Source organism: Gymnodraco acuticeps, unplaced genomic scaffold (assembly GCF_902827175.1).
Source record: "Gymnodraco acuticeps unplaced genomic scaffold, fGymAcu1.1, whole genome shotgun sequence".
Taxonomy (NCBI): domain Eukaryota; kingdom Metazoa; phylum Chordata; class Actinopteri; order Perciformes; family Bathydraconidae; genus Gymnodraco; species Gymnodraco acuticeps.
Window position 1 is genome coordinate 486,997 of NW_022989970.1, and position 14,571 is coordinate 501,567.

Below are 14,571 nucleotides of genomic sequence, written 5' to 3' on the forward strand. Positions count from 1 at the left end.
AGCAGTAGGTTCCACAAGAAGACATAAACAACAGAACAACAAAAGGACATCATACAGCAAAATGTACAGGGATTACAATTTACATATTTAACCACATGTACAGGTACCAACAGCATCTGATTGTGTAGCATCCAACCGAGCTTTAAAAACATGTAGTGGTACTAGCTTGGTAATTTTCCATTCTTTTTTCAGACTGTTCCATGTTAGTGGAGCTGCACATCTAAAAGCTTTCTTCCCTAAGACAGTCCTAGCACTTGGCACATTTAATAAAACCACAGCATGCGATCTCAGGCAATAAGTACTTTCAATTCGCAGAGAGATCAGGGGAGCAGATATAAGATGGTAGTTTATCCAACATGGCTTTGTAAATGAAAAAGTACCAGTGACTGAGCCTCCGTACAGTAAGTGATGGCATAACCGCCTTGGTATACAGTGATGTGTAAGTGCTTTACAATTTGTCAAAAATCTCAGTGCACTGTGATACGCAGCATCTAACTTGCTCAGGTAATTGGCAGGTGCATTCAAATATAACAAATCACCATAGTTACTACACCTAGCAACACAAAGTGTTTGGCTAAAAGTCATTTATTTTTGCATTTTGCATTAATCAAGGCTGCATGTCAGTTTTAAAAAGTGACCGTGCTGAACTCATTCGCCACACACTTTGCACACACTCTGATCAGAAGGTCTCCTGCGAACTTTGAGTTAATTGGATCTCTTCCGTAGTCGGAGGTCAAAGGTTCAGATCTAAGGGTCATACATGGGGTTGCTGAAGTTTACAAAAAAGTGTTCGTTGCTTTCCAAAAGATGGTTGTAAGATATTCGTCTGGAACGGAGAAGGAGAGCAGAAAACAGAGTGAGAAAAGGTTGACTTGAGAAGAAAAATACAAGAAATCCCTCTAAAATATTCTGTAGCAAAGATTTGATGACCGTAGTCTTAAGAACATGTGAAATAAAAATAATCTCATTGGTCAAATTCAATTTGGTTTTGAACAGTTTCTATTCGAAAACATTTCCCAATTGGGGATCAATAAAGTACATTATCTTATCTATTCATTTCTCTGGTATGAACAGTCAGTATGAGACCTGATCACACCATATTTACTTTATTAAACAAAACATGTTACGGCTTGGTGAGATAATTCAATCATGCGTTTGGTTCTTCAACAAACTCCATTCATCTTCATTGTGTAGGCAGAAACTTGAGAGAACAAAAACATCCACGAACAAAACCAAAACTATCCGGAAAAAATAATCTTTCATTGTGATTTGAATGAACTATGCCTGATTCACCCAAAAGGGACTGACTTTCCTCTGGGATGCTAAGAGCACTGATGCTGTTACTTTAATATGAATATGATCTTTGATGCACTACAAAAACTCGAAATCCTGCCAAGTATATTTGTCTAATATCTAATCATAATATGAATTTACACCTGATATAAGACACAATAACTTCACAAGTAACAATGCTGTGAGATATTGGGTCTTGTTTTTAGACAATGCATCATCTTGTTAAGTAAACAAATCTTATTTTGAGTTGTATCTCAGATGAAACACATATTTTTTTACATATTTATTAGAAAATCACCAACTAAAATCAGAAAACAGAATTTTTTGAGCATTTGCGGCTTAAGACAAAATGTCCTGATTCTGGTCAAATATAGTTCAAAATAAGTTCTCCCAGCTAATTACAAGATCTGATTTATCTAAATATCCCTTCTTATTTCAAGAACTCTTACCAAGCAAATGTTCTCTTGTTCTATTGGCAGATTTTTTAACTTAATTCAAGTGAAAACAGCTTGTTTTCATTTTTGTTAACTTGTTTTTGGAGCAGCATTTTTTCCAGTGTGTAACAGTTGCCAGAAAATGTCATCACTAACGTTTTAGTACATTGACGGTAGAATAATGTACTACTAATGGACTCACCGGATCCTGTAGTAGTACAGACCAACCAACACGGCTATGACGGTGATGAGGAACACACAAATAATCACTGCAATACTTCCTGAAATGAGACAAAAAGAAAGACATAGAAGATAAGTCTGAAGATATTCCTTCTGATTCAAAATCATGTTTTTATTTCACCATCTCAAATCCTGCTTCTCTTTTGCCTGTTACACTCCTCTGAAAAATGGAAGAAAAACCTATTGCTATTTAAAGACATAACTACAACAAGGAGAGCAATGTAGCTTCCATCTTTAGCCGTTCTTTAGTGTTAGTTTGGATTAATTTAACCACATTGTAAGGACCAAGCCATCGTCTAACTGCAATGTGAGCGCATCAAATTCCATGGCAATACATCTGCAACTTTATAAAAGTTGTTAAATCAATTTAATCCCAAACATGAATGTCAATCATAGTTGGGATTCAATTAGATGTACGGGTTAGGGTTAGGGTTAGGGGTTAGGGTTAGGGTTAGATCATTCGATTATAAGAATTGATCGGGTGTGAACCATTGTTCTTTTGCAATTTCTAATACTTTGGATATTTGATCGTCCTTAACAAATGGTTTACGGCAGGACTGACCAAGAGAGATTACCATTTGAGCAATGACCCTAACAAAACATGGCAACAATGTGGTTTCAGAATGAATTTGAGGCCTACAACTTCACAGAATTGTCTCCGTATTTGGAAAGGTGCGAGGTGCAATCCATGGGTTGCATGAAGTTGCAAGTCATGTCATCACGCCTTAACGTGCCTCATAGTTGAGAGAAACAAGTACAGTAAGTGAATGGCCTCAACTGTAATCGTCTCCTGCCAAATCTCTAACTGTATCAAGAACAACTTGATGGTGTCTTTGCCCAACAACGTGCCATGACCCAAAGATAATTCCTGTTCCAGGCAAAAAGTTGACCTTTGAGTTTAGGAATTAATTATTAATCTAGTTGCTGGAAACTTGGCCAAGCAGGAAGGTGCTCTATTTATATGTGCAAGATAATACCGATGAAATGACACTATAGATCACTCCTCTTATATAAAAGCAGAATTCCATCCATAAACAAAGCCATGGGAAATGATTGTAGGCAGTTTGCAGCGACTGTCTAAGGTCATTGTGTTAAGTCACTTGGCTGAAGGAACACAAGTGATGGGTAACTTTGTAAAAATGTTACAGTGATATGTGAGGAACTGTCAGATATTTGTAGACTTAGTTTACTGTAGATCATCAATCTTAGTCTCGTCATGGAATTAAAATGTCTGATCTTTGAACTCACTAAGCGTTGGTGGGTGGAGTGTTAGGTTAGATAAAGGTTTGTGTTTCTCAGTCTGGAAAACTCCCTTCTATGTTAAATGGCACAGAAACCACTTCAGACAAACTACAACTTGATGCAAATACTATATTATAACCTTAAGCATTCAAAAAGAAAAGTGAAGTTCAAAGTTTTATACAGGCCACAAGAAAACAAAAAAACAATAACATGCACTGACCAGTTGAGATTAAATCAAATATATACCAGATACAAATGAGACACCTTGGAGGCATTGGAGGTAATGATACCAGGAAACCAGGTGTCAGCTTAATGGCAAATACATTCTGACATTAAAGGACCAAGCCACCAATGAGTCTTTCATTGCAGGAATAATTCTAACAAGCATGTACTGTATGGTGGATTTTAGCGACTGTTAAGCCGATTTGTCTGTCTAGATTGAATATATCTCAAAATGTGACAATATGGGAAATGTGTTTATGGTCATAAACCAATGTAATACACATACAAAAATATTGATGGCGTGGAAAGTTCAGGGACCAACAAAGTTATTCAAATGATTAATGATGAGGGGATGTCTGTACCTAGTTGGAAATGGATCCAATATTTTGGTTATAAGAGATCACTGATTGCTCTGTATATTTAACAATATACTAATGAAAAATAATTGATATAGAGGAAGGTCTTCCAGGCACTCCAAAATGTAAAAACTGGGTACTTTAGTAAAAAGTAAGAAGCCAACATGTTAGAAAAAAATATTTTGGATGATGTAGCCACTTAAACTAAGGCTTTAAATTATTTTCCTTGCTTACAATGTATTTCTTTAGATTTTGGATTGCCTGGATTGTCTTTCTTTTAAGCCAACCCAACAATATTTAAGACATCTCATTTAAGCCAAAAAATGTCAACCTGATGCTTCTAGAGACAACGTCATGGGATCAATGTTCTCCTTACAGTACAGCAGTTGTCTACAGTATATCTCTTCCATGCAGCATGTTTTCTAGGAAATAAGGCTCTTAAGTTTCATTTCAGTTGGAGGAACCAGGGTCTTAACTCAGTCACCTCAAAGGGTGTGTCCCAACTGATACATACAAAAAGCATTGCTGTGTTTACTGTAATCAGTCTAACTGTCCTTATCTCATGGAAGCATACGTAGAAACAGTCAAGTTCAAAAACTACCGACAGAGAGAGAGAGACACCCTAAGAGTTATGAGTCATTATCAGCATCAATTTCCAATTATGTCGGGAAGGAAGTTATTTTACAACGGGGACACAGTCCAAACTTAGTTAGAGGTAAACACCTCAAACCTGCACTTGTTGGGGCTTTAGTTCCTCACTTAAGAGCAGGACAAATACACACCTTACCAAGTAGTAAGAATGGCAAGATGTGGAGAGCTGAGAGGCTGTGTATTTGAAAAGTTTAAATCAATATGATTAAAACCGACCAATGATAAAACTAACCATGTTTTCAAAGGAGTTGACAGAACATACAACAACCTGAAAAGTAAAGATAAATCACACAAGTTATTCACAAAAAACCCTGTAATGATTGGCCTGCTCTGCCACACTGAGTGATGTGGTAGCAATGAGCGGATGTCATGACAAAAATTAGGGCAGTGGTTGAGGAAAGGATTAACCGGTGCACTTCAAATAGCTGGTGTTCTTTTTCACTGATTCAACTGTTAAAGTCTCATCTGCAAAGTAAACCAGGAAGTCTGAAAAAAAAGTATTGCTTTAAAAAATTAACTATACATGTAGATCAACACAGTCACTGCTTAAAGGGGTCAAAGAGAGGCGTGAACAGATAGTGTGATGCATGGACTTTTCAATCAAAAAGGTGTGATCCCCCGTGCTTTGTTGGTTTCCAAGGTGTGTTTAGCGTTAGGCAATGTATGAAACGTGGGGTATTCAACACAGATGGAGTGTTCGCAGTTTAATGGCAATATATTTTGACTGTGCTTTTAAAAAAAAGTCTTAATTAAACAGCTAGTCTTGGTTCTGGATTATTTTTGGCTGAGCCACCTTCAAATCACTTCTTGGGAAACATTTTGTTTGAGTTTATGACCAGATACCTGTAAAAGTAACTATTACGCCCAAGACTGCATCCTCTCTTTCCTTACATGGTTCAGGTCAAGGATTCTTTTTTCGTTTCCCGCTGGGAGCTAACTTTGCAGGTTGGGTTCGTAAAATAATTAGTTTTGGTTGAAATGCTTCGAACGGTTCACTTTTCTGTGGACTACGGAAACGGAACCTATTCCGTGTTGGTTGTTATGCCTAGTATACACTTTTTTCAAAAGGTCTATTGTCTAGGGTAGCAGTTCCCAACCTGTGCGAAGGCATTGCAAGTGCGCCGCCAAATAATTTGCAAAACATTATGATTTGTGTGGAAACATTTTCATTATTAAGATTTATTTTTATTTGAAACTCTTATCCTTTCTCTTTCTTGATCCTCCTTAGCAACAGTCATTACTACTGGACTAACAACGTGTCACATGTTCTGAATTGACCAATCAGAACTTAATTTAGCCTCCATATTGTTTATGTTTTAATGTGGGCCGCAAACATATTTTTGTTATTCTTAAGTGGGCCCTGAGTTGAAAAAGGTTGGGAACCGCTGGTCTAGACTCTAGAGTGTAAAATAAAAGTAAGTATATAAATGAGTGTGCACACTGTTACTAGAGCAAATTGTAATGAAACAAACAACTTTTTATCAATGCATACCTGAGCTTAGAGCATTGGACTTGTGTTCTTCCTGTTTCAGTGTGGTGGTTTGGGTGGCGATGGTGGTGCCAGTGGTTGTTGAAGGGCTGGGGGTTTGGGTGGTGGTTGTGGGACCAGTGGTTGTTGAAGGGCTGGGGGTCTGGGTGGTGGTGGTGGGACCAGTGGTTGTTGAAGGGCTGGGGGTCTGGGTGGTGGTGGTGGGACCAGTGGTTGTTGAAGGGCTGGGGATCTGGGTGGTGGTGGTGGGGCCAGTGGTTGTTGTAGTGCTGGGGGTCTGGGTGGTGGTGTTGGTGGTGGTGGGGCCTGTGGTTGTTGAAGGGCTGGGGGTCTGGGTGGTGGTGTTGGTGGTGGTGGTGGGGTCAGTGGTTGTTGAAGGGCTGGGGGTCTGGGTGTTGGTGGTGGTGGTGGTGGTGGGGCCAGTGGTTGTTGTAGTGCTGGGGGTCTGGGTGGTGTTGGTGGTGGTGGTGGTGGTGGTGGGGTCAGTGGTTGTTGAAGGGCTGGAGGTCTGGGTGGTGCTGGTTCCCTGTGGGTCAGTTAAGATGGATGACAATGAGATAGAAGATAGAGAATACTGGCTAGTTGTTTTAAAATACAAATCAAGTGTGTGTTGTTTACCTCAGTGCTGTCTGTAATTGTCGTAGAAGCTGAAGTGAAAGGATTGGTGGAGTTTGTATGTGGGACAGTAGATGATTGAGTAGTTGTTATCAGGGGGGTGGGGGTGATGGACCCCTGTGTTGTTACTGCAGCGCACAACAAAAGACCTGCAATTCAAGACAAAAGACGTAAGTTTAAAGTACATTTCACACATTTATGGGCATACAATAGCTATTATTTAGGTATAGTCCCCACAGTCTCTTAGGACATCATGATGGCATGGTTATTATCTTAAATGGCCTTAAAGGGACACATACTGCACAGTATATTAAGGTTACTTTACTCAGCATGCTCACAAATACATATAACAAATGCAACCCGGTATCACGGAAAGACGTGAACATGTGACGATTTACCATGCTGGGAGACATGAAGATGTCACGATTTCGTCCCTTCAAACGTGACAGTTACATGGTATTGTTAACATGGCCCAACCAGTGGAGAAATACCTGGAAATGCCAAGCAAATGCTCTACCCCGACGGTCGGTTGTTATTGTCAATATTAAAGGGAACCTATCATGCAAAATGCACTTTTGTACGTCTTTTATACATGACTATGTGTCCCCGGTGTTCCAGGGAACTCACCAAGTGTCAGAAAACACAACTCTCTCTCTTTTCCTCCATACCCAAATCTCTAAAAACGGGGCTGCCACGGATCTGATACAGACTGACCCAGATTTGAATTATTTTCTACGTCACAAAAGTGGGGAATGTGGGGTTGGGCCACGGCCGGCCATTGCCGCTCCAAAGCGCTGGAGACGCTGTAGTACCTATGCCAGGCCTTTAAGTGGCGCTGTAGTCTGCCACAAAAGCAGCGAAGAAGACTTCCCTTGCATGGTTGCCATGGTTGCCCTTCTGTTTATTCTCCGCTGTGGCTCTTTTTCTCCCTCCCCGAGGCAAGCGTTTGCTCCGGCTGTTGTTATTCATTGCAATCCCTCCCTTGCTGTAATTCTCTCCGGTAATCCACCAGCAGATGACAAACACCCACCTCTCCGCCTCTTCCAAGGGACGAGGGGACTGTGTGGCAGAGTTTCAGTTAAAAAAAATTCCGCCGGTCAACATGTCCGTTAAAGTTTAAATCTTCCGGACAAAATTAGAAAAGTGCCGGTCAAAGGTCTTCTTTGTTATTTATTGAGCTTTAAAACAAATGAATAATGACTATATAATCATATAAGAATAAAACACGGAGGACGGAGATCTCTTTTTCTCCCCCTCTTCTCCCCGCTGCAGCCTAGTAGCTGATCTCAAAGCACGCTCCCCTCTCCTGCAGGGGGGCGTGGTCAGCTGCAGCTCACAGAATCAGCCCCCTGCAAAAACAGGGCTGGAAAGAGCAAATAGAGCGAAATGAGGCATGGGCTAAAATGCAGGATCTGTTTGGTATTTTAAAAAATTTTTTTAAAAAAAACTTTATTCTGAGTGTGCTTACTGTATGTAGAAAAACAAAAAGATCTTCGAAAGATCTTCAACAGGTAACAATGGGCTGGAGGTTGGACACCATGTTCCCATTGTCCAGTAGCTGGACCACTAACGCATTTATCTTCAAATCTTTCATCTTCACTTTTAGAAAGTAAAGAAATACAATACTTGAGTGGCTAACAGTTAGCAGTCATATGAAGCAGAATGCTATAGAAAAGGGAGGCAGGGTCTTTAACAGTTTTTAAATGAATAGGAAGTCAGCATGTTTGTCACTGTTCATTCAATTAAGTCTTTTTAGAAAAGTTTAGAGAGAAAGTCACTTCATAATAATAACTTGAAACCAACTTCAAAAGTCAGAACATAATATACTGTGTTGTAAAACCTCCATTACTAACCACAGGTCTCAAAACAGCACGGTGGTTAGTTCAGCGTCAAAAAGGATTTCCTGCCTCTGTGCAGCAGCAAATCTGTTTAATGATCACCAAGACACGAAAAGTACAACAACTAAATCTATCCGATGTGCATGACTTGGTTGTTAGATAACAGAGATTTTAGAGCTTGCCATCAAAGTCATCAAGACACAATATATAAGCATTCAGTTGTGTAACATTAACCCCAGCCTGGGAGATTGATTTATAACCTTTAAAGTGAGATTTATCTTGCAACACTCTCTTGCAACCGGTAGAAGAACTGTTCTTGAGAAAACCTGCAACTTAAATTGTGACAAAGTATTAGACAAACCTAACATAGTTGTAAATAGGAAAGAGGTCTCCCGCAAGCAGCAACTTAAGTAACATTTGGAGAGATTTCTAACAATTGCAAGGGTTAAGAGCTACAATAAATAGTAAGAAATACATTTTTCACACGTGGGAGTTGAGGTGTCGACATTTTAAAGTGGTCTGCATTCCCTTTACCTCCCTGACATTTCAGTAAATTATTCAATTATAATCTTGATTAACTTTAGATGTATTCATCCCCATATTCTGACATGCTTGAAACATTGACAAATCTATAAGGACAGAGATCAGATTTGAAGACTAGTCACCACGTCAAATATCATGCATTAATGTTACTCACATTTTATCAGAGTTTGCAGGCTGACTCTCATATTGTGTTCTTTTCTCTGTATAGTGTATCTCCAGGAACTGGTGTGTGGCTGCACTCTGCTCCCTGAAGACAGCTGCAGTGTGTGAGTGTGTGTGAATGTGTGTGAATATGTGTGAGTGTGGGTGACTGGAGGTGGCGGCGTGTACGAGCCTGGGGGCGAGGCTGCATGATCACTGAGTCATTCAGAAGCTCACATGGTGGCCAGGTCATGATTATTAATTAATACTCCACTATATCTCTACATCTCAGTTAAAACATGTTACTTTTACTCCACTAAATGTATAGGATTTAACACCATTATTAGTATGTATATTTAAGAACTTTATTTAGTTAAAGTTTGCAGTTTGAGACACTCAAATTAATGAGTGTATATGTATTAAAACAGTAATTGTAATAAATACATTAGCACATTAAGCTGAATTCTGTGAACAACTCCGATATTTATTTTGATCTTCAAATCGGTTTTTTTTCTGTATCAATCAATCAATCAATCAATCAATCAATGTTTATTTATATAGCCCAATATCACAAATGTTACATTTGTCTCAGTGGACTTTACAGTTTGTACAAAATATCAGTATGACAATACGACACCCTCTGTCCTTAGACCCTCACATCGTACAAGGAAAAACTTCCGGAGAAAACCCACAGTTTAAAGAGAAAAATGGGAGAAACCTCAGGGAGAGCAACAGAGGAGGGATCCCTCTCCCAGGACGGACAGACGTGCAATAGATGCCGTGTGTAAATTGAAAAGATAATACATTTGCAACATAGGTAGTCCAAATGTTTGGAAATGCATGTGTGTATAATAGGAAGATGAATCCACGAGGATATCCATCCAGGACCTATGATCCAGGACCACAGCCACGACTCAAGATCCAGGGCTCGCGATCCAGGACAGAGGAGCGCAGGATCATCCATGACTCCGGATCCCGGCGTATATAGACACCAAAAAGAAAGACATTTGGGGAAGCTGGGTTAATCGGAACATGTATATGTATACATTCCTGTGATTATAGAGACCAGCTAACACCTCAAACATGGTCTGGGGGCATATCTATACTTCTAAATGTGTTTTAATATATATTATATTGCCAAAAATGTGCGATGAAAATGTGTCATTTATGATTTACTCTTTTATTTTTTAATCTGTGTTTGTTGTTGTCAGAATTATTAAGTGTTTCATGTTGTAATGAAGTGCAAAACATGTGCAAATACCCTATGTTCCTAATGGGATTAATACAATTCATGTTTTCATCTCAGTCATTTTCAAATTCCTCTAAACACAGGGTACTTGAGTGTCATCACATTTTATAATCATGTTATCGTTGTATTAAGAGGAAGAATGACTTATTTAAATGTATTACTTCTCTAATCAGCAATAACCTTTATAGTATTTTATGGGAAGTAAAGGAAAGGTTTATATGTGAAGAACAAAAGGGAAGAAGAAAGAAGGAAGACAATCCACTACTGAAAGCCGTTAGTAATTTATTTAAATTAAATGTTTAATTTTGCATGAAATTGACCTTAAAGGGATAATTTTGAAGATTTTAATTATTTTATCAACATAATCCTTCCTAATTTACAGAGCGGGGCGACGGTCATAATCCCAGAACGAATTGAACGAATTGTAAAATGATAACTCATTTCAGGGTTTTAAGGGACTCCTCAAATGTAATGTGTACATTAAGTATTATGGGAATGAAATGCATGTGTTGGACACCTTAACAATTTACTTATGAGATCATTTGTTTTAGAAACGAGTAGTGTAAGGGATTATAATTGGAATTTTAGTCATTACATAACAGTAATGAATCCCACTGATGCTAACTTCAAAAGCTTGTGGGCATGCATGTTAAACTTTTAATCAGCGGTATATTTAATGAGCTGTGGATGTGAGTTTGATCTTTAAGTTCAATTGAAGGATTCACTAAGGATGTGTTGGCTTTGCGTTCAGGTGGGAGGTGTAGGGACAAAGTTCAAATCCTTTAATCCCCATAATTCTGTTTATATGATATGTGTGTTTTAAGCTGGTTTTGGGAAGTCTGTTCAGAGATGGATGCATTTTAAATTGTGAACATTGTCTGAAATTGTCATCATCTGTCAGTGTTTCCTGTTTGATTTTGGAAACACCCAGTGAAATGTCTGTTTTTACTTCCTGTCTCTGGGTGTTTCTCAATCTCGAGTAAATTTCTGCTCCAGAGCCACTATTTCAAGCACACTACGTCATCGAGTGCCGCCGAAGTACTGTTCCAATGTCCAGCATACTTGGAAATCTACCGAGTCCGGCGTACTTCGTTTGGAGAAATGTCGAGACTGCACATGTGTAGACTCCTCGGTCTTAAAATCCCCACAATGCTTTGCGCACGGACCAATTTCCTCAAATCTGTTGCGGAAAATGTAAGGCGGGGCCTCTCATATGAGCACACCTGCACACTTGCTAGCCTGTTCCACTCTTTATTTTCCGAATGCCAGGAAGTATTCTTGCCTCGCTTCTGAAGCAAGATGCTTGGCAGACATGTGCTACCAAGCAAGCGTACTTGAGATTGAGAAACACCCTTTGTGTTTTCATGCCTGATTGATCGATTATTTTCACCTGGTACCCTCGTGATTAGTTCTGCTGGTATTTAAGTGCTGGTCTTATGTTGGTCTTTGTCAGATTGTTGTTTGTAACATGTCACAGAAGACTTTGTTTTACCCTGTCCTACCTGGATTCAAGCATCAAAAGAGAAGAGCACTATAGGGTATGTATTATTGCAATATTTGTATTTTTCTTGTCTTTCAGAGACTCCACTGACCCTGTTTCAGGCTTCAGACTTTAGTCCTGAAGGTTAGATTTGTTCTGTGTTTCTATTTGTGGTTAACAATCTGTAGTTCATAGCAAAAGCCAGAAGAGAGCAGCATATTCATTTATAATGTGGCCTGTCATTTCAAGACCCGGAATTCATAGGAGATTAAAAACACCACTGAATCTGTCTCTATAGATTTGCTCCTAATAAGTGACTCCATAAAATATGTTGGGAATATAATAGGAATGCCAAAAATGTTAAAGGTCCCATGTCATGGCCATTTCTACTTATCATATTTCCATTGTTGAAGTCTATGGAATAGATTTAAATTGTCCAATTTTCCCAAATCACATTGGTTTCTCAAACAGCTTCTATGTGTATTCACCAGGTATTCACTCTCTGTCCTAAACGGCTTGTTGGAGCTCCTGCCCCCCCTCCCTGTGAGCCCAGTGTGCTCTGATTGGTCGGGACGTTGCGAGGCTCGTTGCTGCTCGCAACGGACAGGTTTCCGGGTCGGCGATACAGCGAGAACAAGCGAAACTCATCCTGAGCACACACAAACACTCACAGCCGAAGTAAAAACAATAAGTGTGGCTTGATATTGAGTAAGAAAAAGGTTGATAACGCTGTGAGAATGGGTCTGCGGAGAGCGTTTCTCCGCAATCCCAACTGGTCTATTACCAGCGTTCAGGGAGCTCTATGCAAGTCAATGGGGACTCCCTGTTAGTTAGCCAAGGGATCCCGGTGTGTGAGGTGCTCCCCGGATTGGTCCATTTGGGGGGACTTTACATTGATCCGGACCAGTGACCTTGTATGAAGTTCACAAGTGGACCTTTATCAAAAAAGTTTGAGTACCCCTGCTTTAGAACATATCTTGTATAGGTTCATAGTTTATGTAGTAAGAGGTTTACATGAACCTCATTGAGAGATTTGAATAATGGAAACCTCCTGCAGTGACCTCACTGTGACGAACTCCCTCTGCTCCCCAATGGCTGCCTAATTAATGGGTCTAGCTGCTAATAGCCTTGAATTAGTTTGCAAAACAAATGAGGATGGCTACCATGCCAAAGAAACCTCTGTGGGGAAGAGCAGGGAAAGAGGGGCTGAAATGAATGAATAACAAGAACTATACTTTGGTAATATTTGAAGAAAAAACGTTCTATTTCGTTACGTTTCATATCTAGGATAGATTATGTTGCATTGATATTTTTGAAAAGCAGCATTAGGCGTTTAATGGTCCTTTCCCTCAGTTTGACACAGGTGGACATTTGGGGTTTCTAAGGGTTGAACCAGCGCCCACACAGACATTACTCCTTTTTTTTTTTTAAAAAGAACTTTTTGCTTTATGCAGGATGCAAGCGGTGTTGTGGCTCTAAAATACAAAGAGGGTAAAACATTAAAGGGATTTTTCAGGTGCCTCTTCATCAATGGAATAATGGGGGTAATTATCTCTCAAGTGGAGAAAGGTCTGCAATTGAAATGGACTGTTTGATTGAGGCTGTAGCTTATCCACCACTAGATTAAGTCCAAAGCTGAGGTGTGTGTCGGTGTGTGTGTCTGGTTCTGTGCGTTCCTTAAATGCACACTTGAGGGCTGAATCCGAACAAGCCAATCTCCATAGACCCCATGTTAAAATGTCAGACTTTACAGTGGATTATAAACATGTTTAGAGCCTGGCATGAAAATATGGTTCTTTTTTCTATAGTTAATTTCCCCGATTTTATGTAACTCGTTAAAATTATATCATATCTGGAAGTTATTAATAATTTAGAGTGTGGTCACCTTGAGTGACAGGTCGGTAGCAGCCTGGAGACCAGCTGCTAGCTGCCTGCTATTTGCCACTGAACTCTGTGGGTTGTTTGTGATGATGGTGCATTTTGGATTCAAGACACTTTCACTTTGTCCAGCGGCTCCGCTCTCCGCATAGAAACACAACTGCTACGCTAGTTTAACCGCTTGTAATGTGTGTTGGCTTTTCATTTGTTCTTGTAAGCAAATCACCAACAAGCCTGACTAGTGTTAGCACTACCTTCTTACTTAGCTACTGCCATGCTAACGGACTGCACACGTCCCAGCAGGTGAAATTCTTCCATAGCTACACCCTACATTGAATGTAAACTGACATTTAAAGGTCCCCTATTATACTGTTTTTCATCAATATATTACAGGTCTCAGATATATACAAAACATGTCTCTGAAGTGTTTGGCTCCAAACACCAAACAGATCATTGCAGCATTACCCATAATCCCCTCTGTTTCAGCCCTGTTTCCAAAGTGCTGATTCTCTGTCTGTTACTTTAGATGAAAATAAGGAGCCCCTCCCCACGCCCCTCTGAGAGAGATTCGGTTAAAAAGAACTCAATGGAGCTCTAGGAGGAGATTCAGGTGATAAGGGGTTACCTTGGTTGCTGATTGGCTAATGGTTAACATCGTTATGACATCATAAAGTGGCCAAAATCTGATCAGCTCATTTTCAGACTGGTTTTTATAGAAATGGATCAGGACAAAAAGAGAGGGAATCTTTTTTCCTGACACTTTCAGAATCTCTTTACACAGAGGGGACACATGTTGATGTAGAAGAGACATGAAGAAGAGGGGACACATGTTGATGTAGAAGAGACATGAAGAAGAGGGGACACATGTTGATGGAGAAGAGACATGAAGAAGAGGGGACA

General features: G+C 39.7%; 1 protein-coding gene across 1 annotated transcript; it reads right to left on the minus strand.

Annotated features, from left to right (window-relative positions):
• Positions 1-336: 336 nt before the first annotated feature.
• parm1 (prostate androgen-regulated mucin-like protein 1) lies at positions 337-9,231 on the minus strand. Its single transcript, XM_034210785.1, has 5 exons — positions 9,078-9,231; positions 6,546-6,691; positions 5,931-6,453; positions 1,930-2,008; positions 337-826 (listed from the first exon to the last, which is right to left on the minus strand). The coding sequence occupies exons 1-5, from the start codon at positions 9,106-9,108 to the stop codon at positions 748-750; spliced, it is 858 nt and encodes a 285-aa protein (XP_034066676.1). The 5' UTR covers positions 9,109-9,231; the 3' UTR covers positions 337-747.
• Between the last annotated feature and the right edge of the window lie 5,340 nt (positions 9,232-14,571).

Coding starts and splice junctions, on each gene's coding strand:
- parm1 (XM_034210785.1), bottom strand. CDS start 9,108: ATGAGAGTCAGCCTGCAAACTCTGATAAAAT. Junction 6,692..9,077: donor CCTGCAAACTCTGATAAAAT/GTGAGTAACATT, acceptor CTTGAATTGCAG/GTCTTTTGTTGTGCGCTGCA. Junction 827..1,929: donor CTGTACTACTACAGGATCCG/GTGAGTCCATTA, acceptor TCTCCGTTCCAG/ACGAATATCTTACAACCATC.